This window comes from Vipera berus, assembly GCF_964194415.1.
Source record: "Vipera berus genome assembly, chromosome: 1".
NCBI classification, from domain to species: Eukaryota; Metazoa; Chordata; class Lepidosauria; order Squamata; family Viperidae; genus Vipera; species Vipera berus.
This window is the reverse complement of record NC_138202.1, coordinates 340,661,372-340,688,388: the sequence shown is the minus strand read 5'-3', so window position 1 is coordinate 340,688,388 and position 27,017 is coordinate 340,661,372. Positions and strand designations below refer to the sequence as shown.

The window sequence follows — 27,017 nt, the reverse complement described above, 5'->3', positions numbered from 1 at the left end:
TCCTCAATGAAAACCTGTTCCACAGTGCTCAGGACCTCAGACTGGGCCGAAAATTCACTTTCCAACATGATAATGATCCTAAGCACACAATCAAGACAACACAGGAATGGCATAGGGACAACTCTGTGAATGTCCTAGAGCAGGGCTTTTCAACCAGTGGTACGGGTACCACTTGTGATACATTGGCACCTAGCAGGTGGTACGCGACCATCCTAGAAAAGTGGTAGCGGGGGAGGGGGATGAACTGAACCGGTGGCAACACTGCACAAGCCTGAGCGAGAGATGGCTGGAGCTGCAGGGCTATCAGGTCACAGTGGAAGCGCCAGGATCAGCACCAGGCTCCAGCTGGAGCTCGTCACTGATCCTGGCACTTCCGCTGAGCCCAGTAGAAGCGCCGATCAGCTGGAATGTTGCAGCATCTCCAGGGTCTTGTGATTTACATTCAGATGCTTGGCAACTGATTCATATTTATGATGGTCACAGTGTCCCAGGGTCATGTGAAGTGACCAAAACCTGCTGCAACCACCCAGCAGACGGGGGGGAATAAAATCAAACACCCCCACCCCACCCCTGCTGCCAATCCTCAACAGAAATGCTCACAACAATGAAAACCTTGGACAGGAGGAAGAGCGCCACCAGGCGGGCAGGCAGGTGTCTTGCTCGGCTGTGGCTTGGGGGGCACTTTTTTCAGTGCCATTGTAACTTCGAACAGTCACTAAGCAAATTGTTGTAAGTTAAGGACTACCTGTACTTCATCACTTTTTTCCTTTTTTTTTAGTCATCAAGTTTTTGACACCTTGCTAGACGACTGGTGGTACTTGGATGCTGCCATATCCTAAAAGTGGTATAATGGGTGAAAAGGTTGAAAAGCCCTGTCCTACAGTGGCCCAGCCAGAGCCCTGACTAGAACCCTGTTGAAAATCTCTGAAAATGGCTGTCCACTGGCAGTCACCATCCAACCTGACTGAGCTTGAGAGGATTTGCAAGGACAAATGGCAGAAAATCTCCTAATCCAGGTGTGCAAAACTTGTCACGTAATACCCAAAAAAACTCGAGGCTGTAATTGCTGCCAAAGATGCTTCAAAAAAGTACTGAGTGAAGCATCTGAATATTTATGCCAATTAGATATTTCAGTTTTTCCTTTTTAATACATTTATAGACATTTCTAAAATTCTGTATTCACTTTGTCATTATGGGGTACTGAGTGAAGAGTAATGAGAAAAACATGAATTTCAATATCTGTAGAATAAGGCTGAAGCATAACAAAGGTGAAGGAGGTCTGAATACTTTCTGAATGCTCTGCATATCTTATCCTAGGCTGGCCAGATAATGCTTTTAAGATTCTATTTCAGTTTCGGGTGGTTGTGTTGGTTGGATGGGGGGAGGGCACATTTAGGCTTATCAAGTGGTTTAGGATTTTAGGGCTAGTGGTTTTGGAAATCTTCCATCCTTGGTTCTTGATGGGGTTGCAGTGACTAGACAAAATCAGTCATGGTTCCTGCTTGAAGAGTAGCTCAGAGGGCCTTTGCACAAATCCATTTTGTGTATCAGTTGCATCCAGAGTGCGTTCAGATAAAAAAAACAACACACACACAAAGCGCTATCTGAACGCACTCTCACACCACCACCCAGCACAGATCAACTCCGTAGCCAAGACACTCATCTCCAGAACAAAACACCTAGCTGACGAACAACACCTAAAAACCGAACTACACACTCTCACTAATGTACTAACAGCCAATGGATTCCAAAGAAACATGATTACCAATTTAATCCGAAGAGAGACACCCACAAAAACCCAAGACAGAGAACAAGAAAATGGCAAAGCCCTCCTCCCATACTTAAAGGGACCACAGACAGAATCAGCAAGATCCTCCAAAAACACAACATCAAAACAGCATTCTACACAGACAGAAAAATATCCACCATCCTAAGAAACCCCAAAGACATAATTGGGTTAGAAAACCAAGGAGTATATGAAATCCCATGCACCACCTGCCCCACCACATACATCGGACAGACCAACAGAACAATAAGTGCACGCATTGAAGAGCACAGGAACTCACTCAGAAAGGGAGAACAAACTTCATCCCTGTTCCAACACTTTAAAGCCATGGGACATGAAATTGATTTTTAAAAAACCAAAACTATCGTCAAAATTGAACATTTTAACAACAGATAATCAGAGAAGCCATTGAGATAGAAAAACGCCCCCACAGCATGAACAAACGAGATGATACCTCTCGCCTACCAGCCATTTGGAAATCCGCCTTGATTGACAGACGAGTCCCAACCACCAAGAATGATACCAGACCCAAACTCATGATAACATCACATGACATCACCACCACACAACCATTCAAAAAGCAAATCCGAACCCACAACGATAACGACACACAACCACAAAACAGAAACCTAACTACAGCTGCAACATCAGCCACTTTAAACCCCTCCAAACCACACAATAAGCAAACTGACACCCACTATAAAAACATGGCACCACCACAAACACGGAGCCGAACAAAAGCAGCACAACTCACCAGTTCAGGTCTAAGGCTGGCAGCTGAGACCAGCCCATCCACTCAAAACACACCCCCACCCAATCAGAACACAGCCCCCATTCAAAACACACCCCCACCCAATCAGAACACAGCTAACCCCCCACCCAATCAGAGCACACCTCCACCCACAGAACACACCCCTTCTGGCAGTTTAAAAAAGAGGAACAAACAGCCACTACCACACACTTCTCCCAGAAGAACGAAGCTGAAGCCACCAGCCTGAGGATGACGGATGAGATTTCGTCAAAACGTTGCTCTTATACCTTCAATTCTACGTGGGGAAAAACCCGAATGACCAAAGATCTATGTGTGTGTGTGTGTGTGTGTGTGTGTGTGTGTGTAAATTTTTTTGGATTGCTAACAAAGAATTAAGGGATGGCCTTGGGTTAGGCTGAAACAGGAAATAAAGATTTGTCCCATGTTTGGGGCCCAGCAAGGTAATCTAAATACTTAACAAACATTACACACACACACACACATATATAAAAATTTATAAATAATAACATCAAGCCCCTGCTCTGTTCAGGATCTATTCTAGCATCTTTAATAAATTAGCATCCATGCTCTGTTTGAAGACCTCTAGCAAAGGAGAAAAAAAATCTCACATGGCAGCTTGTTCCACAGCTCAGAAATCAGAAAGTTCTTCCTGAAGTTCATCCTGAATTTATATTCTTGCAATTTTATTCTAATGGTTCTGGTCATGCTCTCTGAGGCAATATAGAGTAAATGTATTCCTTTTTTTTCTTCATACATTTTAAGTATGTTACCGTACAATATTTCTCCTCATCTATCTTTTCCATAGGCCAAACCCACACAGATTCTTTAACAGTGGAACTTTTGTTTCCAAACCTCTTATTATTTAGGCATCTTCTGAACTCACTCCAATCTGTTTCTCTTCTAAACAATGCCAATGACAAGCACATGATATATGACCAAGGCAACATAGAACAATTCTGTCTTGTCTTCTGAACCTTGTGCTCCTATTATTGCAATCAAAAATAGCTTTTACTTTTTTAGTAGCTGCATCACACTGTGGTTTCCTTCTCAGTAATACTGTGAGTGCTGCTTCATTTTAGCTGCTCCATTTTGGCCCTCACTATATAACAAGGATGTTACACCTCCTTATATCTGTTTTCTGATTTGTAAGATGTTATTTTGAAGGTGTCAAAAGCTGTTTTCATCTAGATCAACCTGAATATCTGAATTACCTCTGAAATACTGGATTTAATTTAATCTTTTTTAATTGTTTTTAATTTTTGTATTGTTGTTTTAAGTACCCTGTAAACCGCCCTGAGTCCTACGGGAAAGGGCGGTATATAAATTCAATAAAATTCAAATTCAAATTCAAGTACCTGTAAATATGACATGACAGTTGAAGACACAATGGTCTTTTGTTGTTGTTGTTGTTGTTGTTGTATCAGCTATCTGGGAGAAAATTATTGATAGAAGAGTGGAGTAACATAATGATATGTTACCTAAGTTTAGTAATAAAACGTCTGCAAGAAAACTGCTAAGCTCAGAAAGCACCAAGGATCCCACAAAAAATTATTGGCCTACCATAAAGAGTTGCTAAATAATATAAAGCCCTATGTACATCAACCTTCCCCAGTCTGATCTCCTCCAGATATATGAATATTACGCCCCAAATTGCCAGCCAGCAAATAAAAGTTATATAAAAATATTATTTTTTTTAAAAAAAAGGAAAAAAATGATATTTTTTAAAGATCTCATGCGGGAGCCTGCCTTCCTATAACAATTATATTGTTAATTGGCGCCATCTAGAGGTACCAACTACTGATTTAAGCTCTATAGAACCTGGATGACAGCTCAACACGTATAACTGAGCACTGTAAACACAGATAATTTGCAGCCTCCAGATGTGTTCCCTGTAGCTCTATCACTTAGCATTGGCCAAGCAAGCTGAGGCTTCTGGGACTTTTTATTTTAGACACACAAGTAGAACCTTGGATACCTAACTCTGTAAACGTGAAGGTATAATATGATGTGCTCAGTGGTGGGATTCAAATATGTGAACAACCGGTTCTCTGTGTGGATGCCGCTTCAGGAAGTCCATTCTGGGCCTGGGCAACAAAAAATTAGCTACCGGTTCTGCCGAAGTGGTGCAAACCGGCTGAATCCCACTAGTGGATGTGGTCTTCGATAGCATCGTTCTCTCGATGCCTTTATACAGATGCTGGAGAGATCAGAAGGATAGCAAATGATGCAATCAGGCAAATATCATGATTACTTATATGCATCAGAATGTCTAGGCCAAGTACTGAATCACAGCATTAATGTGATAATATTAAATTATATATTATTTTAAATTAATGTCATTTTGGTACAATCACAGTTTGCTGCAGACACCATTGAGGAAAACGATAATAAGGATTATCAAGAACAATTACACAGATCAAGTGAATGCTTAAAAAGACAGTATTGTCTACAATTGGAAAAGTACTCTAACAATTCTTACAAGTTATCTTCACAGCAGTTTGTTATAATATTTTTAGGCAAAAACTATTAAAATCAAACTAAATTGACTAGAAATAGTCCTCACCTAACAAGTTGCTTGGCAACTGTTCAAAGTTATGATGAACCCAAAAAGGTACTTACAATGCAGATTTGAAGTTCCGATAGCCATGATCACACTTTGGGTGCTCAGCAATGGGCCCACATTTATGGCTGTTTGCAGTGTCCTGCAGTCATGTGACTACAATTTATAACTCTTTTTGGCTAGAAACTGGTGTTTACTTCTGCTTTCCAGCAGAAAATGCCTATTGTAGGGGTAGGCAACCTCGGCTCTTTTATGACTCATGGACTTCAACTCCCAAAATTCCTGAGCCAGCATAGCATAGCTGGCTCAGGAATTCTGGGAGTTGAAGTCCATGAGTCATAAAAGAGCCGAGGTTGCCTACCCCTGGCCTATGGCAAATAATGGGTTTGTTTAATAATTGCAGAGTTCATTAATGACCAGCACAAAAAGTGTGGTAAAATCTGGTTGGTCCATGTGATGACCTGCTTAACAACTAGCACAATTTATGACCATAATTCCATAGTTCAATTATGGTCATAAGTCGAGGTTTACCTCTTTTTTTAAGGATTTAGGAGCAGAAATTGACTACTTTAAAGGAGCAGAAAACAAATCTGGAGAGGGTTATTATATATTGAAGGACGTTTTGCAGAGAGAAGTACCAAGGAAAAGTTTCCAGATCCATACATACAGCCTAAATGCTGTACTGGTCCTTTCAATGCTGATTCAAAAATTTCCTCAGCTATTAAAATTTAAATTTCTGTATGTTTACATTTATCCAAAGCAGAACATCCAGATTCAGTCATAGTTTTGTTCCATATACCGTAGCATCAACCTTGTGAATGCTCAAGTTTCCTCTTTCCACTATGTATTCAAAAAGGACTACACACACACACACACACACACACACACACGGTATATGTATGTATGTATGTATGTATGTGTATGTATATAGCACGTGTATATGTGTGTTATGTATGTATATGGGTAGATATATACTTTCTTTTGAGAACAGGTAACAGAATTTTATTTTTAATGTGGGCCAGTATGCTCACAGTTAAAAAAGACAATTCTGTAAATGTTATCTTATTTTATCTTTTTTTTTTAAGGATGTTGTGCATGTAGTGCCACTGCAAGCCAGCAGAACATAGATATTCCTGATAAAGTGCAGATTGCCAATAATCCCAATTCACATTCTCTCAAAGGAGAACAGATAACTCCAGTCCTTCTGTTTACTATTAATCTCTAATATTAATTTAAATCAATCCATTTTATTTATAACCAGAAGGCCCAAAAGTAAGTTACAAATTAAACTTGACACTGAATAAAAGTTTAACAAGTAAAATATTTAATAAACATTACATAATAGAGTTAAAACCCCAGCTCACCTATTAAATAATTTAATAAATATTTCCATCGTTAACTGATGAAGGTATAAAGTGTGACCAGATCACTTAGTGATGGGAATCCTGTCATTAACCAAATCCACAATCCTGACAAATTCATTTTATGTTCCTTCATAAAGTCTTTTCAGATACAGCAATTATTACTTTTGCTTAAGTTAACTAACAAGTAAGGACTTATACTGTCTCATATTTGAAAGTATTGAGTATTTATTTAGGCTTCCTTGAATGTAATTTTCAACTTAGATATAGTACATGTTTATATGATTAAATACTGTTTTATTTCAAATATTATTGCAGGAAACTGCTACTCAGGCTTTTCCATAAATAAGAAATTTATCACATTTATATGGCCACCTATCTCACACAAAGTAACTTTATGTGGGACAGCATACAATAGCATCTATTAAAACATACTACAAAACCAATGGAAACAGTAAACATGGATAAAAATAAAATCACAAATGGGAGAATATCACACATAATGCAGCTGACTTACGGGCTCCCTACCACCAGGGGATCTCCTGGCCTGAACTAAGAGTATTTTTATGAACTGAAATGATTCAGCAATATTACTATGAATAGTTGGGATATATGTAATCCAAAGCAAACAATTCTAATCCATTGTTGCATGGTGTAAGTTATAACTTACTTTGTTAGCTTCTGATTTTTCAATGCTATGAGGAAATCTCTTACAATCTCAGGACTCTGGAACTTACATGGTGTCTTTGATATGTATTTCAATGTCTAGAAAGAAAAAGAAAATTTTAATATTATTCCCACTGCAACATAGTAGGCCACGTTCAGTTGGGGGTAACACATCTTTCTCCTGGTTTCAAATGCTGCAAATGATATTATTACTGTGGGTGTGTAGAGTCAAGATGTTTTGCTTTGTGGTTCTTTTTGCAGCAAGAGCAATGAGCTTTACAAAGCTCCTATTTATTTCATTTAAAAGGTCATGTTGCTATTTTTTTAATATTTTGCAACCAGATTTTAGCAGCATGATCTGACTGGGATGGGGAGGTGGAAAGATGCTCCACTGCCATCCACTTTTTAAATCTTAAGGAAAATTGGACAAAAGTCGCAGCAAAATTTTCAACCATATTAGGAATTCAGACAGTCTTAGGATAGTAAAATAATCTCCATTTGATAAGGCATATCATTAAAGCTGGAGGAAATAAAAAAGGGACAAGAGAAATTATCAGAGAATATGATACTAAGGCTTAGGAAGTGAAATGTTGTGATGGACGGATGTAATAGAACTATAGATTATTATGGTCCATCGCACAGTCAGCCAATGTTCAGACTGGAATTGGCATTTTTATTCACTTATTAAATAATTACAGGCAGTCCTGATCTTACAATCATTCATTTAGTGACCGTTTAAAGTTACAACAGCACTGAAAAAAGTGACTTATGACCATTTTTCACACAAATGTTGCAGCATCCCCATGTCATGTATCAAAATTTGGATACTCAGCAACTGGCATGCATTTATGATGGTTGCAATGTTCCAAGGTCATGTACCTTTTGCAACCTTCTGACAAGCAAAGTCAACAGGGAAGCCAGATTAATTTAACAACCGTGTTACTAACTTAACAACTGCAGTGATTCACTTAACTACTGTGACAGGAAAGATCATAAAATGGGGCAAAATTACTTAACAAATTCTCACTTAAAAAACAGAAATGTTGAGTTCAATTGTGGTTGTAAGTCGAGGACGACCTGTATTATTATAACATTACTAGTTATAGTATTGAAGCAGTATTATAATTTTTTTTTAAAAAGTATGAAAATTATTTCACTAATACATATCATTTTTCAGGGATATATTTTATTTATTTGTATCCCACCCTTATTATTTACAAAAAAAACCTCAAGGCAGTGAACATATCCACCATATCTTCCTCTTCCTAGTTTCCCCAGAATAACAACACTGTGAGGTGAGTTTGGGCCATGAAATGTGTTACTCCTTTGAATTTTTTTCTTGTTCTTTTAATAGATAGCAGGATTATAAAATATTCTTGTTCGTGGAAATAAGCAAGTGGGATGGAGAGGGAAAACGCAATAAAGCAGAAGATTTTTCCTCATTTCTTTACTTACTTCATATGTGATTGTGTTCAGATTCTGCTGGCCAACACTCTGCTTACTTTTCCCAGGCTCTTGGCACTGCTGCTTCAGATCAGTCAGCAATTTGTAGACCTGGGAAGGAGGAAACAGCTTTAAACATCTCCAGAACTTTGAAGGAACATGTGGCAGAAGACCACTTTAAAGTAGCAATGTGGTAAAAGGCCATCTTGAGGACTAAAGTACCCTCCTCCCTGAAATATTTTTTAATTTATTTATCAAATTTGTACACTCCCCATCTCACCTAAGTGGCATGCGCCTACGCATGTAGCCTTCTGGAAGGCCTTAAATAAGTGGCTCTTTCCCCAAATGTTGAGCTAAGGGGAAGCTGGAGCCCAATAAATGTGGATGCAGAGATTTGGGCGAGTTTTGTTTTCTGGGGCCTGGAGTTATTTTTATGCAGGTTTTGTGGTTATATTGTGTTTTTATTGTGCCCCTGTGAGTCACCCAGGGTATCAGCCTTGCCAAATGCTCAAGGCAAGAAGCAAGTCCAGAAGTTCTAGCTCTGACTTTATGGTAAAATTACAGTAACAGAATCTTGCAAGTCTGAAAGAATATCTCTTCCTCATCATCTTTAAAATCCAAGAAACTTAGTAGGGTCCTTTCTGAGATATATGCCATGCCCTCATTCCTTCTACTGGCTCAGCTGCATCTTATTTGATAGTTGTCTACTCTGGGGCTCTTCCTTCTGTCTCTCAAGGTCATTCCTACATACCATTACACAGTGTCATTGTATATAGGCGGCCATATACATTTTTTTCATATAAATAAATATGAGGAGATACTGGAAAATCCTTTCCAATAAGCCAGTTAGTTTCCAAATATTTAAATTCAAATTACCACAGGCTTTAGACTAGTGAAACCTATTTTAGGTTGTACTAGGCTCCCTATAAATCAATTAAGTGCATTCTGAATAGCTCCTTAAGCAAATGGACAGAAGAAATGCAGGAAAAGAAGTCTCCAAGAATGTATTCAGCTGAAGATTTTCTTGCAGGAGTATAACTGGAGCTTGCACACTGCTACAATCTGTTGCTAGTGTTTTAAGTGTTCTTGATTTCAGCTTATTTCAAAGAAAAGAGCTTTTTGTTATCACTATTAAACAGAGGAAATTAGCATCCCTTTGCAGATCTGTAATTCATCTGGCATAATCGAGCAACCCTCTATTATGGCTACATTTTAAATTATGGCCACTCTCCTTTTATGCTTACCCTTTAAATCAATTATCACTGGAGACAGATACATTTTGATTGTTGTATTTTAACATCACGAAAGTACAAATTTTTATTTACAGAATTTATTTTCATTCAACAGTAGACTCCCCAAGGTGCCTTATAATTCCTGTTATGTAACAGTAACTCTACGATTTTGGATTTTGCAATTATTAAACACATGGCAGAGAGAGCTGTCAGTCTTTTAAGAAGAAAATAAATGAGAAGAGGAGACACCAATTAAGGAAATACACGAACAAACATAAAGAGGATTGGCTAGTCCAGAAGTTATACTACTAACCTAGGCTCCATCATGAACGACATGATGTTCTCATGCCCATTAATTGCAACCTCAGATAAAGGTGGAAGGACATAGAACAAGTTGACTTCTAGAAAAAAAACTTCCCTAACTTGAATGCCATCCAGATCTACCAAATTATAATATCATCATGAAAACAAAATTGACCTTATATATAACTTTTCAGAACAGTACAAATCACATTACCTCATAATTGCTGAGAAGGGCTGCGTTTCCATCTTTCCTAGGGGAAAAAAAACAAAGAGATTGAAAGTACAATGATACTTTAACAAGACAAGCATGGAGAAGCCATCTTAAAAGCCGTAACTTTCTTCTAAAAGTTGAAAGAAACATGGGCATGGAGCTTAATGTAAGAAAGGGTTTTACTTACAAATCATTTTTAAAACTGCACTTAAACTTGAACTAAGAATAATTGTGCCATAACTTGTAAAGACTATTGAAACCAAATCTGTTTACAAGGACTTGTTGGAGACCTGCCTGCTCTTGTTTTCTATTGAACTACATTCCAATTAACAGCAAATAAACTCATTTTATTTTCAGAAAATGAATTTAAAAAATCAAGATTTCTTTTTAAAAAAATCACATTTGCTTATCACAAACTAGTGAAAGCTATACATCCTTTGGACAATGCTGGACAGATAGGCAGCAGAAAATATCACTAGCATTTACAACGGAATGACCACTGTTTTCAGGTCCCCTGTTGCAACATACTTAAAAAATACAATGCATTATGTCAAGCACAGCCGACTCTTTGAATAGAACCACCACACTCATCACTTTCAAACAAGTTCAACACCTTTTCCACAAACTTCCATAGGCTCTAATGTTGTCTTTACAATGTACTGGTTGAGTGGATGAGAAAAGAGAGCCCCTTCTGAAAATATGCTGAGTTGGCGTTCTCATTGCATTGTGTGTATACAAGAAAAGTTACAGCAATTATGTTCACACACACACACACACACACACAGACACAATCATTTCATGAAAAGTGTTTTTGTTGTTGTTGATGGACATATATTCTCTTTTGTTGGTGGAGATATTTAATTCTTTTGAAGGTCTTTGCATTCCATTATGCATCCGGAGAAATCTCTTCTGGATCCCCGGGCCGTGCCCAACAACTATTGTTAAGAAAAAATAATAAAAAAGGATAACAGATCCAAAGAGAATTATTTTCACTGGACCCAAAGCATGGGAGATGAGTGAGCTGGCTCACTTTAGAACGAATGTTGCATGGTTTTAGAAGACTTGAAGAGGTAATTTGGCCCATGACCTTGTCTGCTGGATAGAACCATTGCCCACATGAATTTTTAACAATGTTTTGCCATCTTTATCACAGCATCGAAAGCCAGCATGATGCCAAGTTGATATTTTCCTCTCTTTGGCTACAATGTAATCTACACCTACTTGGGAAATGAACAAAAAGAATTGTGGGGTTTCTAAAGAAGTATGCATATTTAAAGATCAGTCTGTAAGAAATAGTCATTCCCCTCCATTTGTACCATAGATCTCATTCTTTTCATTACAAAGATATGATGGAGAATTTTAGCTTTAGGATGATTCAAATCAATATTTACAAATATGCCCAATACATCTTTCAAATTAAATAGGTACTATTTATTTATTTTTAGGTATTATATTTAGAGAGAAGGCTGTGAAAATGTATGACACCAACTCTAGGACCAGCTGCAACATCAAAGACTCATTCCAACAGTCTACAGTCAACAGGTATCTAGGGCATCAGCAACTATATGGAACCCAGCACCATCTCTGGGGCCAGGAACATGATCAACTAGCACACAGGATGAAGGCCCTCCTCATCTAAAGGGGGGTGAGAGCATTGAGCCCTGTGGCAACCACACATTAGGGGCCTCAGCCACAGTCCCTTTCCCCCAAATCAGCACAGACTGGAATGCCCCCAGCGAAAGAATGGTGCCCCTCACAACTAATATTCATTGGTGGTCCAGAAGGATATTATGAATCAAATATTATGACAACCAAAGGCAGCTGAAAGATCAACCAGGATGATATATACCTCATCTCTAGAAGTAAAGTGATCACTGTTGTCTTAACTCAAATTGAAAAGGCTTCAGATAATCTGTTCCCTCATGGGTCCTTGGAGCTGCAATCCCATTTCTCAGCAATCTTTTCAAAAAGGGATGATTGAAGTGTGCCTAAATTATCTAGAACCACTATGTCCAGCAATGTCTTTTTGAGAAGGGAGCACAATCCTTCCTCTTTCAAAACTGGTGGACCGCCCCTTTCTCTCAGAGGATGACATAATCACATACTGTGTTTTGCCAAAGACTCAGAGTTTGGGTTTTTTTGCCTACAAAAGTGGCACGTCTTTTTTTGGGGGGGGGGGTTTGTCTTTTCCACTCATCTCACAGCAGCAGCACCATAGCTCGGTTCTGACTGCAAAATGCAGGCCCAAACTCCATTCTCAGCTGCAGAATGAAGCTGCTCCTTCGGTCGCAGAAGAAGTGGGCCAGCGAGGCAAGTGTCAATCCATGGGAGGCCTGGCTGCAATGGTAAGCTCCATCCCCACCCCCCAGCTTGACTTTTAGGCATGTATCTTGCCCCAAAACTAGTTATTTTGGGGGGTAGGGCTTATAATTGGCTCACCCCCAAAAATCAAACTAGGGCTTATGTTCAGGGTAGGTCTTACTTTCAGGGAAACATGGTAGACCCAAGAACAGGTCACTTCCTAAGTAGCTTTCACAAGCCAGGAGGAGGATCATCTCAAAGACCATGTTCACTTCCTTGGAGTCATTAGCTCATCTTATCTAAACCCACAAGACAATGCCTCAGGCACCTCAAGTCAGAATCCAATAATAATAATAATCAAATAAAACAACAGTAACATATATATCTTTCTGCTTGCCTGATTACCAATGACGTATCTAAATTTATAGGTAATTATCAGTCAGAACTTTCTTATCAAACTGCACTGAAATCCTATGAATATTTATTTTTATTGGATCTTATTCTCCCAGAAGCCTGCCTATCAATACAACGCTGCAAGGGAACAAGCAACCACCACTAAATTAACTGGGATTTACTCTTGGATATATAGTAATTACTTTTTAATGTGTAAACTGCATAAGATACTATTACAAGGGTTTTGTTAGTTTTACTGTATGTGTGTATTTTCATTATTGCATAGAAGAGCAGTGTGTACCCATTTAAATACACAACTATGATTGCACATACAGAAAACTGTTTTCCTCCTATACACCCTCCCAAACTTCTCAAGTGACAAAATAGATCACAAGTCTGGATTAAGAAAAAGCAACGGAGGGGGGGGGGAAAGGGGCGGGTAGTTATGTGTATGCCCAGCAAGAGATTCTCCATCACAGCAGGCAGAAGCAAGCAACTGAATTTGGCTAATGCAAAAAAAAAAAACACTAAGCAGGGTCGGACCTGAATTTGGATTGGAGACCGTAAGAAATGGGTTGTATGCAACACCAAGGAGTAATAATAATAATAATAAATCAGGTTAGGAGGCAATGACAATCTATGTTGCCAAACCCTCTTTGTGCCTGTATCCATGAAGTCGCCAGCATTTGAGGCTTTAACCCTCTTGCAATATTTGAAGGACTATAGGCAATAGCTGGATTCGTCGACATACATAATCTGGTTCCTTAACGATCCCATTTCCAGGGCTTGCACAAGAAAGATGAATGGTGAACTAATCAGCGAGCCACATTCGCACAACCCACTGAAGCATTTTATATATATAAAAAACCAGCCAGGCAAAGCGGAGGAGCCATGTCTGCAGGAGGTCGAAGCAACCGCGAGAGCTTTAAACGAGTCAGGGAAACGCGTGTGCGTGCACGACCGGAAAGCAATGGCAGTTCAGACCCACGCCCAGTGTTTCTCTTTCTTCCCTGCGTCTGAATGTAATCCTGCCTCTCGTTTTTAACCCCTTCAGTGGGGACAAGTCTTGCTGGTCTAAAGAAGCCGAGCTCGCTCGCTATCTTACACTTCCATGTTGCCCTTGCCGTCGCCACCACTGTATCCTCCTTGCGTTTTCTTTACGCGCCCGGATCCGCTGGCACCGCCCCTTCCTTCTCAGGCTCAGGAGCTCCTCCCCCGCGGCAAGGCTCTGTTCTGGGACTGGCGCCTTCCAGATGTTAATGTCAAACTACTTGGGAGCACAGGGGTCTTCAAACTTGGCCCTTTTATGACTTGTGGACTTCAACTCCCAGAATGCCTGGCTGAGGAATTCTGGGAGTTGAAGTCCACAAGTCATGAAAGGGACAAGTTTGAAGACCCCTGTTCTAGCAGGAATTGAAGCTTTAAAAATATATGTATGTGTATATCTATATATCTGTATCTATATATCTAAATCTATATATTTCGCATCTGAATATTTGAAATGAAAAGTGCTCCTGCCCAAGAACTGGTGCCTGTTAGATCCTTTTCCTTGGCCTTTATGCAATTTATCTTTTTTTTTAAATAATGGCAACGAGGGGTGTATATAATATAAAGTAACATAACATATAATAATGTAACATAATGTAATAGTTGATTATTTTATTTATATAATTAATATTTATTATATAGTGGTGTAAAGTAATATAATAATGTTAACGCTATGTTACATTATTAATCAAATTTGTATAGCTGCCCATCTCACGAAATGTCTCGGTGGCATACAACAATTATATAAATACAATCATAAAAATATAAAACAATCATTATTTAAAATTAGGACATTAAAAACTAAAATATAAAAACTGCAGGGATGAAAAGAGTAATTACAGGTAGTCCTCCACTGATGACTACAACCGAGTCCAAAACTTCTATTGCTAAGCAAGACATTTGTGAAGTGAATTTTGTCCCTTTTTACAACCTGTCTTGCCACAGTGCTTACATAAATCACTGCAGTTGTTAAGTTAATAACACGATTGTTAAGTGAATCTGGCTTCCCCATTGACTTTGCTTGTCAGAAGGTCGCACAAGGTGATCATATAACCACAGGACACTGCAACTGTCATAAATACGAGTCAGCATCTGAATTTTGATCATATGACCATGGGGATACTGCAATGGTTGTAAGTGTGATAAATGGTCATAAGTCGCTTTTTTCAGTGACGTAACTTCAAAAGGTCACTTAATGAACTGTTGTAAGTCGACTACATAATAGGTGGTCAAGATGTCCAATGCTACTTTGATTATTACTGCAATCTGATTCAAGACTGAAGAAGAGAAGATTAAAAGGAGATGCGCTGTCTATTTTTTTCAATATTTCAAGGATTGTCACACAGAAGGTGCAGCAGAGGGTAAGAAATGAAATTTACAAAGATGCAAACTTTAGCAGAACATTAGTAACCATTGTTGGACAATGTTGGCAGTCTCTCTGCTGCTGAAAGTGTTAGAGAAGGAGTGATGTCGTTGCATCCTGTTCCATAAATCATGTACTAAATGTCTTGCATTCTGTGCTTGTCTATCTCAGTCTAGAAAGGGAAGGTTGAAGAGTGGATGAAAGTTGTCTAACATTTTGGGTTTCAAGGAGGACCTCTTCAGAAGACGATACAACATTTTATCCTTCAAGGTAGGCAGCAGTATCCCCTCAAAATGAGGCATTACCTGCAGAGTCCTTAACAAATCAAGAGGATTCTTTCCACTTCTTCAATATCAACCAGTTCTAACTCTTTCCTGGTAAATGAATTTGGTTGCGTCCTGGGCATTTCCATAGGATCTGCCCAGCTGGAATCTAACTCCAAATGAAACTGAACTACATTATTTGAGAGATCCAGAGATTATTCCTCACAAAAGTCTACAAAAGCTCCCCGATATCTTACTCAAGAGAGGGCTGTTTACTCAAAACAGGGCTGCTTACCAGCTTTCTACAGATGCCATAAAAGCAGAGAAATCAGCTCACTTCACCCCTGACACAAGCTAATACAGATAATCTTTGACTTACCATCACACTTGGGACCAGAATTTTTTGGCTCATAAAGCATAGTTTATGGCTTAACATACTATATTATTCCAATAGAAGAGAATATATGTAGCTCAAGGTTGAACTGTGGAGTCCTTGGTGCTTTCTGAGCTAGGTTGTTTGTTTGTAGATGTTTGTCCCAAAGGTGCTTTTTCAGGAGGCAACTGGACTTGCTTGTTTTTCTTTGAAGATGTTTCGCTTCTCATCCAAGAACCTTCTTATGAGAAGTGATGCGTCTTCAAAGAAAAGAAAGTCCAGTTGCCTCCTGAAAAAGCAGCTTTGGCATAACCATGACCTGGATGCCTGAGAATCTCCACAGATATTTGGCTATGCACTTTGGGATGAACACCCTTTGAATGGTGAGGGAGTATGAACGGATTTCCAGAAAACATTGCAGACTACAGGAACCATTTGCACTTTAGTTTGAGATGCAGACAACACAGACTCATCCCCAACAGCCTGTGCCTGTCTTCAACAGTAAAGGGACATAGGACAGAAAACATCCCGCAGCCAAGAATGCTCCACAGACATTTGCACTACTCAGGTGACCCTGAGGGCATAGGTAAACCTCCAAATGGCTTCAATCACTCTCTAAAAGAATGCAAGTGACCAGCTGTCTCCAAGAAATATAAATCCCTCCATTCCCCACTATCCAGTCAGAGCTGAAGAAGCTTCTTGGATAAGAAGCAAAACGTCTTCAAAGAAAAACAAGAAAGTCCAGTTGCCTCCTGAAAAAGCACCTCTGGGACAACCATGACTTGGATGACTGAGAATCTCCATAGACATTTGCAGATGTTTGATTACCCAACTAGGTACCATGACGTTACTTTGTTGAATAATGAAACAAGTTGTTCTGAACCAGCCCTCTTCTCGCACCCCTAATCAAAAGAAGAGTCTGGAAAGCGTCCAAGGCTAAAAGGCTTCTGCCAAGATTTAATTATGCAGTTAACAAAAACACAAGAGCTTGTCTTCTCAAGCGGAAAAGGTTGCTTTCAGCAACCAGCCCCTCCCCAAACACTTCTTTTATAGAGAGCTCAGGGCGTGGTCTCCCTGTGCCTCCTCCCGAGGAGTCCCATAGTCTTTCTTTGTTTGTCCCTGCTCGTCTGCCTCCTGCGTCGGGCGTCCTTGAACAGGGCCAGCTGTGGGTCATCATCTTCCGCACTCTCGGGCTCACACAGCTGAGAAGAGGTCCCCGGCTGAGGGCTCTGCAAAGCCTCCAAATCATCATCATCAGCCGGTTCGTTTCCCTCCTCCCCCACATCTGAGTCCTCCGATACATCGGAGCCGGCTGTCGGACCCACAGGCTGGCCCTGAGTCACAACACTATCCCGCACCGCAGGGCCCTTCCCCCGGGTCTGCCGATCCGGATGCGGTCGGGATGGGAACTGTTCGTGAAAAGCAGTCACCAACGCAGGGGCATGAACGGCGGTCGCGTCTTCCCATGTGAAGTCCTCCGGCCCGTACCCTTTCCACTCGATCAGGTACTGGAAGCGACCTTTCAGCCAGCGGGAATCCCTGATGCTGGCGACCTCGTACTCGGGGGTGCTGTCTCCATCACGAGTTCCTGATGGTGGAGGTTCCGCCTGGCGAAGTGGACAGGCCGGTCGTTCGGGGACCAGCAAGGACCGATGGAAGACGGGGTGCACGCGCAGGGAACGTGGCAGAGTTAAACGATAGGCGACCGGGTTGATGACGGCCTCGACTGGGAACGGTCCAAGGTAACGGTGGTCCAGCTTCCTCGCCGGCCGAGTGGATGGCAGGTTCCTGGTGGACAGCCAGACCCGATCCCCCACCGATAGTGGAGGCGTATCCCTTCTCGACCGATCGGCGAACCTCTTGTAGTCGGCCTTGGCCTTCTCCAGCTGCCGTCGCACCAACCGATGGATTGCCTGTAACTCCGCCATGAATTCGTTCGCTGCCGGCTCCGGTGAGTCCACGGGAGAAAGGGGGAAAAACCGGGGGTGATAACCCACGTTGGCCAAGAACGGTGTCATCTGCGTGGAGGTGTGCTGCGAGTTGTTAAAGGCAAACTCGGCTATGGCCAAGTAGTCCACCCAATTGTCCTGCTGCAGGTTAACGTAGCAGCGCAGATACTGCTCTAAAATGCCGATGACCTTCTCGGTACCCCCGTCGGTCTGAGGATGATGCGCGGACGAGAGGCAAACCTTAATGTCCAACGCCCGCATCAACTCCTGCCAGAAGCGGGCTGTAAACTGGGCCCCCCTATCGGAGACGACTCTATCGGGAAGGCCGTGCAGCCGGAACACCTGTTGGATGAACATGCGACTAGTGGCGCGAGCTGACGGTAAGCCGCGACAGGGGATGAAGTGCGCCATCTTGGTCAACATGTCCACCACCACAAACACTGTCGTGAAGCCGGAGGATGGGGGTAGATCCGTCAGAAAGTCCATGGACACAGCCCCCCAGGGTCTCTTGGGCGTTGGCAAAGGCTGCAGTAAACCAGGCGGGGCCCCTGTCGCTGACTTGGCCTGCCTGCATGGGACGCAGGAGGTGACATAAGACTGGACATCGTGTCGGACTCGGGGCCACCAGAACGTACGGGAGACCAGGTTCAGAGTCTTGAACAGGCCAAAATGCCCCGCAGCCGGGTTATCATGACATTGGCTGAGGACGAGTCCCCTGAGTGGCCCTCCTGGAACATAGAGCCGGTCACGATAATACAGGAGTCCATCCGTGACCGACCAAGGCGAATCTGGCCCCACCTCTTCCTTCCGCTGAGCCACCCACGCCTCCTGCTGCTGCGCCTCCCGGATCCGAGCCCGTATATCCACCGGCTCCCGCACCGCAGCAAAAGACTCGACGGGGATCACGGTCCTGGGCGGAAGCTTGTCTTCCACTCGGGTGTACTCGGGCTTCCTGGACAGAGCATCCGCTCTCTGGTTGTGCCCGCTTGGTATGTACCGCACCCGGAAGTCAAACCTCGCAAAGAAGAGGGACCACCGGATCTGGCGTTGGTTCAAATTCCGAGCGGTCTGCAGGCTTTCCAGATTCTTGTGGTCCGTCCGGACCTCGATCTGATGCCGCGCCCCCTCCAGATGATGCCTCCAAGCCTCGAACGCCGCCTTGATGGCCAGCAGCTCCTTCTCCCAGATGGTATAGTTGCGCTCCGAGGGGTTCAATTTCCGAGAGTGATACGCGCAAGGGAAAAGGGTACCGCTGGGCGTCGTTGCCTGGAGTAACACGGCCCCAATGGCAATGTCGGAGGCGTCCGCCTCCACGACAAACGGCCGTTGCGGGTCAGGATGCTTCAAGATGGGCTCCTTCATGAAGGCGTCCTTCAAAGCTTGGAACGCCTGTTGTTCGGGGGCGTTCCACTGGAACCGAGTCTTCTTCTGCAGGAGCCGGGTGAGGGGGGCTGTCAAGGCAGCAAAGCCAGGGATGAATGTCCGATAGTAGTTGGCAAATCCAAGAAGTCGCTGAACATCCTTCACGCGACGCGGGGGTTGCCAACTCTGCAACGACTCAACTTTACTTGGATCCATGGCGATGCCCTCAGGAGAAATGCGGTGACCCAAGAAATCAATGGTCACCTGGTAGAACTGGCACTTCTCCAACTTGGCAAACAGCCGATGTTTCCGGAGGCGCTGCAGGACCTGACGGAGATGCTGATGATGCACTTCTCGCGACGGGGAGTAAATCAGGATGTCGTCCAGGTAAATCACAACAAACTGGTCCAACAGATCCCGAAAGATGTCGTTCATAAAATGCTGAAACACAGCGGGGGCGTTGGTCAGGCCAAACGGCATCACCGTGTACTCGAAATGTCCATAGCGAGTACCAAACGCCGTCTTCCACTCATCACCCGGCCGAACCCTGACGAGGTTGTAAGCTCCACGCAGGTCCAGTTTCGTGAAGATCTTAGCCTCCCGGAGTCGGTCCAAGAGCTCGGGGATGAGGGGCAGCGGGTAGCGGTTACGCACCGTGATGGCATTGAGTTTCCGGTAGTCACAGCAAAGTCGTAACTCGCCCGACTTCTTTTTGACGAAGAGCACGGGCGCAGACACTGGCGAGGACGAGGGCCGGATGAAACCACGAGCCAAGTTCTTTGTCAGGAAGTCCCGCAATGCAGCCAACTCGGGCTCCGACATGGAGTACAAACGCCCCACTGGGAGAGGCGCATCAGGGACTAGGTCAATGGAGCAGTCGTAGGGCCTGTGCGGGGGTAATTGGTCCGCCTCTGACTCGCTGAACACGTCAGCAAAGTCGGACAGTACGGGAGGCAAGGAAACCCCTGAGGAACCCTCCACCTGGCCGGCACAGATATGGCGGGTGTGGTCCACGCACTGCAAACTTGGGAAGGTGACCAAGTTCTGAGACCAATAGATCTGTGGATCATGCGCCCGGAGCCACGCTAGTCCCAAGACCACGGGGAAGTGCAGATCCGAAGTGACGTAAAACTGAATGGCCTCCACATGGGTACTGATGGCCATACACACGGGTTGCGTGGCGGCCGTGATAGGCCCGGACAGGAGCACTCGACCATCGATGGTCTCCACAAGCATGGGCGGATCCACTGGACACTGGGGAACAGCCCATTTGGCCACAAAGGCCGAATCCATAAAGTTAGTGGTAGCCCCAGAGTCAATTAAGGCATGGACCGGAATCCCCTCTGGCTTGCCAGGAAGGATCAGTCGTGCCTCCAAAATCAAATGCCGTGGAGGTTCACAGGCACCGTCGGAACGGCGTCGCTCGGCGTGATCGTTGTGGGTCGCCCGATCTTTCACACCGTCTAGATCGGGCTCGGGCCGTTTCCCGATAGCCAAGCAGGGGACTTTCTCGGGGCAGGCTTGGTCACTGACGCCCGCTGACGCTTCTTCGGGCAAGAAGCAGCCAAATGTCCAGGGTCCCCACAGTAAAAACACAACCCCTCCGATCGTCGTCTGTCCATTTCCGTCACCGATAGACGGGACCTGGCGGCACCCAGCTCCATTGGCTCCTCCCTCTGGACTGGGGGCTCACGCACAACAGGGGCGGCAGGGGTCTGTGGGGTGGCACGGCGACTCTTACGCTGCTGCAGCCGGGCATCGATCCGCAGACAAAGATGGATCAGCCCATTCAGGTCTGAGGGAATGTCCACGCGGGCCAGCTCATCCAACATCTCCTCTGACAAGCCATCCTGAAAGGCATCCACGAGCGCAGCCTCATTCCAGGCGGAATCCTGGCTAAGCAGCCGGAAATCGCTGATATAGGCCTGTAGGGGGCGCTGACCCTGCCTCAAAGCTTTCAGACGTCGGGTGGCGGTCTGCGCCTTAATCGGGTCCTCGTACATGAGGCGCATATGGTCACAAAACCCCCCAAAGTTATCCAACAAAGGGCTAGGCTGTGCCAACAGAGGCGTGCCCCAACGAGCTGCATCTCCCGACAGAAGGCTCAACACGAATCCCACCTTATCTCGGTCAGTGGGGAAATCAGCTGCTCTCACGCTGATATAAAGCTGGCATTGTCCCAGGAAGGCAGGAAACAGTTCTGGATTACCAGCAAATTTATCCGGCATAGCTATCTGACATTTCCTCCTGGGTGGGGGGGCAGCATGTACCTGAGCCTGCAGTTGTGCCACCTGAGTGGCCAGCAAGGTGAGTTGCTGGTTGAGCTGGGCATTCTCGGCAAGAAGCTGCTCCATCGTAGTATTAAGGGGTGGGTGGCTGAAAGCAAACTGTTCTGAACCAGCCCTCTTCTCGCACCCCTAATCAAAAGAAGAGTCTGGAAAGCGTCCAAGGCTAAAAGGCTTCTGCCAAGATTTAATTATGCAGTTAACAAAAACACAAGAGCTTGTCTTCTCAAGCGGAAAAGGTTGCTTTCAGCAACCAGCCCCTCCCCAAACACTTCTTTTATAGAGAGCTCAGGGCGTGGTCTCCCTGTGCCTCCTCCCGAGGAGTCCCATAGTCTTTCTTTGTTTGTCCCTGCTCGTCTGCCTCCTGCGTCGGGCGTCCTTGAACAGGGCCAGCTGTGGGTCATCATCTTCCGCACTCTCGGGCTCACACAGCTGAGAAGAGGTCCCCGGCTGAGGGCTCTGCAAAGCCTCCAAATCATCATCATCAGCCGGTTCGTTTCCCTCCTCCCCCACATCTGAGTCCTCCGATACATCGGAGCCGGCTGTCGGACCCACAGGCTGGCCCTGAGTCACAACACAAGTGAACAACCAAAAGAGAGCACCAATAATTAGCATATTGTGTCAACCGACTTGTGATATTTTCTCAGTGTAGAATGCAATCAGATTCCTCTGCCATGTGCAGCCCTAGTATGACAAAATATTCTGGAATTTCTCATTAGAGAACCATCCAGAGACCGTAGTAGTTCTACATGTTACAAAAAAGACAATATGGGGTGGCTACCAACAAGAAAGATAGCATACTAAGTAATTGCTTACCTTCCAGACCACTATATTAAAATATTAGCCAGCCACAATGAGGGGAAAGAGAGAGGTTTCCAAGCTGAGCCATGGTGGCTCAGGAATTCTGGGAGTTGAAGTCCTTGAGTCATAAAAGATCCAAGGTTGCCTACCCTGCACTAGAGGAGGATATTAAAATTATTTACAAGGTTACTTCTTTAGGAACTAAACTTTTAGAATCTAAAACAGCTAATTCAAAAAAGCCAACACAGCTTGTTAGATCATAAGATATGCAGTGTTAGATAGAAGATGGATCAGGATCTAGTGGTAGGCCAGTAGAATTCATTCAAAGCTAGGCTTTCGTTATGTAATCATTCTGCCTTGTTCATCAAATTTAGCAAGAGATCCAGATAATATTTGCTCTTCTGAGTTCTTAATTTTCTTCATCTTTGTATTTTTGCTTAACAGAAATAGGAAGATGGAATCAGTACCATACAACTGTGGTCCTCAACATTTTCTTCACCATGGACCCCCTTTAATACCTTTTGTGGCCACAGACCACCAAGATTTACGTAACTCAAGATTTAAATTATAACACTGCTTCAACCCTTCATGGACCTCCTCTGACAGGGGTCCCCAACCCCCAGTCTGTGGACCAGTACCGGGCTGCAGCATGCTACCAACCGGGCCAGACAAACAGCAAAGCCCCACCCGCAGGATGCAGGCAGCATACAAAACCATGCACCCTTCGGTCCGCGTAAAAACCTCTCTCCACAGAACCAGTCCCTGGTGCCCAAAAGGTTAGGGACCTCTGCCCTATCACATTGCAACTCCTCAGGGGTCCACAGACCGTAGGTTGAGAATCATTGCCATACAACTTAGTAGAATTATTGGGCTCAGACAATAGCAGTTAATGATGCAGTTAAATAATTTAAGACTCTGGGCTCAATCATTTGCAAGACGTGGGTTATGGGGTGGTGTTCCTTTTTAGTGACAGAAATGCCTATTACTTTGCTTAGGTGAAAATGTGGTAAATTAAATATGTTATGTTTAGGCAAGCTGGTCTTTCATCCTGCTTCTGCAAAATGGGGTCCCAAAATCTTTCTCTGTTGACATCATTGATAGCAATAAGAAAAATATGTTTCTGAGGCAAACCCAAACTTTCACCTGCATGCTGAAATGAAAAGGCTTGGAGGGAAATCAGGGGTGATTTGTGTGGAAAGAAATGGCAATCTGTGTTTATGAACTAGGCTATGAGAATGCTGAATCCCTGAAAAATAAAGAATGTTGTTCCTTATTTTTAATTCTGTATATTTCTTTTAATGCCTCCAGCAACTGTTTTGCCCAAAGTTGAAGGCTGTCCTCTCTGAGCAAATGAGGAAGCAATTTCTGCCCTGCATTGATGACAAAAAAGGTGGAGCCGGGCCAGTGATCCTTGGCAGGAGAACAGGGGCATTTACTATGCAACATTGGAGCTTGTGCCATCTTGGCCATACCCTGCAATTTTGCCAATGTTGAAAGTGTAGCTTCTGTATTTGCACCACAGCAATAGATGAGAGAATGTTGACTTAAAGCTACATTTGGGAAATCCTGATTGGTAGAAAATGCATTTTCTTGCCAGTTCCCAATACAGCCACAAGAACAAAAACCTACTGTTCATTCTTCCCCCCTCCAGCAAAAAAAACAGTATGCTCAGCATAGTAACATTTTGACTGAAAATGCAAAGGGGCCAGGGTTGCTGTGTGCAGGTTGGTATTGACTATTGAAAGCAGAGGGGCCTAGGCAGTGCCATTGTGAAGAGAACTGCTGTGTGCTTGGATTCTTTGTCAGGGAAGGTATTTACTATGCTTAACGTTTTGCTGATTACTTCAAAGTGTCTTTTTTTTAAAGAAAAAAAATTCATAGACATTCCCCATTCATTAACAAGGATGTTTTAAAATACCTAAACATTTCTACAATTTTCCAAATAAGTTCAAACTTCTTTAACAGTTTCAGGTCATATGCACAATCCTTTCCTTCCTTCCTTCCTTCCTTCCTTCCTTCCTTCCTTCCTTCCTTCCTTCCTTCCTTCCTTCCTTCCTTCCTTCCTTCCTTCCTTCCAGCAGATGGGTATCTGCAGCAAAGCAAAGTTATGACAAACTATCTGCAGTAATGTCACCTCACAAGCCTTCCTTTACCTTCTCTTGCCTGTGTTATAAGGATTACAACATGGGGCTTCAGTAATGACATCCTTAAAGGTAAAGGTAAAGGTTCCCCCGCACATGCGTGCTAGTCATTTCCAACTCTAGGGGCCGGTGCTCATCTCCGTTTCAAAGCCGAAGAGCCAGCGCTTGTCTGAGGACGTCTCTGTGGTCATGTGGCCGGCATGACTAGACACCAAAGGCGCACGGAATGCTGTTACCTTCCCACCGTAGTGGTCCCTATTTTTCTACTTGCATTTTTACGTGCTTTTGAACTGCTAGGTTGGCAGAAGCTGGGACGAGTAACAGGCGCTCACTCTGCTATGCGGCACTCGGGATTCGACCCGCCAAACTGCCGATCTTCTGAATGACATCCTTGCATATGCTCAAATGGCACAAAAACATATCTTGTTCCTTGCTTGCCAACAAAAAACAGGCCAGACGCCCAAGAGAGCTTGTTTTCTGCCAATAATTGCCTTGTATTTGCCAAGAACAGATTATATGCAGCCCGCTGCGGGTATGTTTTTATGCTGGCAAGAATTAATAAAGATTTTTTTTGCCACCTGCTTGAATATTTTTAAAAAATTTGAGAATCAAGTGTATCAATAGACATCACTAGCGGAGAAAATAATCTACTACTTCTTTTCCAGTGGTTTACAAGCATATTATTGTTTCTGCAGCTTTATTTTCTCTGAATTAAAGAATTAGTGGGTTCCCAGATTCTGCTTTTTCTATCTGAATTCAGTAGAATAGAGAGAAAGTATGTCCTGGAAAAATTTTCTTTTTGGTGGAGTTTATTTATTATAGATAGTTTGGTCTGGTTAAGGCTAGAAAGTAGGAGGCCATGAGTTCAAGTCCTGTCTTAACCTTGAAAGCCAGCTGGGTGACCTAGGGTCAGTCATTCTCTCTCAGCACAACCCACCTCACAGGGTTGTTGTGGGGAAAAGAGGAGAAGGAAGGTGTGTTGGATATGTTCTTCTCCTTGAGTTATCTGGAAACACAATAAAGGTGGGACCCAAATAAGCAAACAAACAAATCCTTAAAAAACAGTGACACATTTGTTAAATAATTGTCATACCTTTCAAAAATACAATATCTCCATAATACTGCCTCAGTACTATAGCTAGCAGTGTAACTATGGAACAATTTCAGGAAGTATGCGGATAAGCTTTTCCATTTCTTTCCTTTTTAATGTTATTTTTAATGTTTTTTAAACTTTTAATGTTATTTTATTCTCTTCCTTATTTATACAACCTATGTGCAATATATCCTGTATATTGAGAGAAGCTGTGTTGGAAGAGGATGAAGATGGTTATTTTATAATATGCAGTATGGTGATGACAGTATTCTGAAAGCTGAAAATCTAAATCATATATAAGCTTTACTAATGAAAGTCAAGGAGCGCAGTGAAAAAATGGCATTAAAATTAAATACAAAGAAAGCCAAACTAATCAAAATGGTAGAACAACTAGCTTTAGAATTGACAATGAAAATACTGAAGGGGTGAATAACCTCTAACTTTTAGGATCAATTATCAACCGTAAAGGAGCAAGTAAGAAATATGCCATTTTCTAGCTGTTAGTGGAACAGCACTGAAGAAATTGGAAAAGATATTTAGATGTTGGGATGTGTGTATATCCATAAAGATCAGAATCACACAGGCAATGTTTTCCCTGTGGCTATGGAAGCAAAAGCTGGAGTGTGAAGATAGAATATGTATTGACACTTTTGAACTTTGATGCCAAAGACAACTGTTGAGAATACAGATATTCCTTGACTTATGATCACAAATGGGACCAGAATTTCTGTTGCTAAGCAAGGTAGATGTTAAATGAATTGTGCCCAATTTTACAATCTTTTTTGCTAAAGTTGTTAGGTGAACCACTGCAATTGTTAATTGTGATCATTAATCAAATTTGGTTTCCCTCATTGACTTTGCTTGTCAGAAACCATTGGGAAGGTCACAAATGACAATCACATGACCCCAGGCACTCAACTGTCACAAATACATGCCAGTTTGCCAGGTGACTAAATTTTGATTACATGACCATGGGAATGTTGTCATTGTCATATGTGCAAAGATTGCTCTTATAAGTGCAATAAGTGCAAAGATAAGCTTTACTAATGAAAGTCAAGGAATGCAGTGAATCTTTTTTTCCAGTGTCAGCATAACTTTGAATGATCACTAAACAGATGGCTGTAAGTTAAGGACTGCATCATGGATATCCAAGAAAATGGATAATCAAACAAATCATTAAACAAATCAACACAGACTTCCCATTCAGCAAATGAACAGGCTTAAAGTATCATAATTTGCTTTCAAGGAGCTGTGTTCAACCTCCTGTTTTCATCGCTTCACCTGGACTAAAGCAGAAAGTTAGCCAAGGTTT

The 27,017-nt window shown here is 42.9% G+C and overlaps 1 protein-coding gene across 2 annotated transcripts in view; it reads right to left on the bottom strand.

Moving 5' to 3' along the window:
- The window catches only part of CRCP (CGRP receptor component), a 31,269-nt gene extending 17,119 nt beyond the window's left edge, over window positions 1-14,150 (bottom strand). The window contains exons 1-5 of one of the 2 annotated variants that reach the window (XM_081313152.1): window positions 14,134-14,150; window positions 10,338-10,374; window positions 8,601-8,699; window positions 7,150-7,244; window positions 4,666-4,755 (exon numbers count right to left, since the gene is read on the bottom strand). In XM_081313152.1, coding sequence (XP_081169278.1) covers window positions 4,666-4,755; window positions 7,150-7,244; window positions 8,601-8,699; window positions 10,338-10,374; window positions 14,134-14,141 — 329 coding nt within the window. In that variant the 5' untranslated portion in view covers window positions 14,142-14,150. The remainder of the gene's footprint in view (window positions 1-4,665; window positions 4,756-7,149; window positions 7,245-8,600; window positions 8,700-10,337; window positions 10,375-14,133) is intronic. The other variant, XM_081313153.1, reaches the window with a different exon arrangement.
- Between the last annotated feature and the right edge of the window lie 12,867 nt (window positions 14,151-27,017).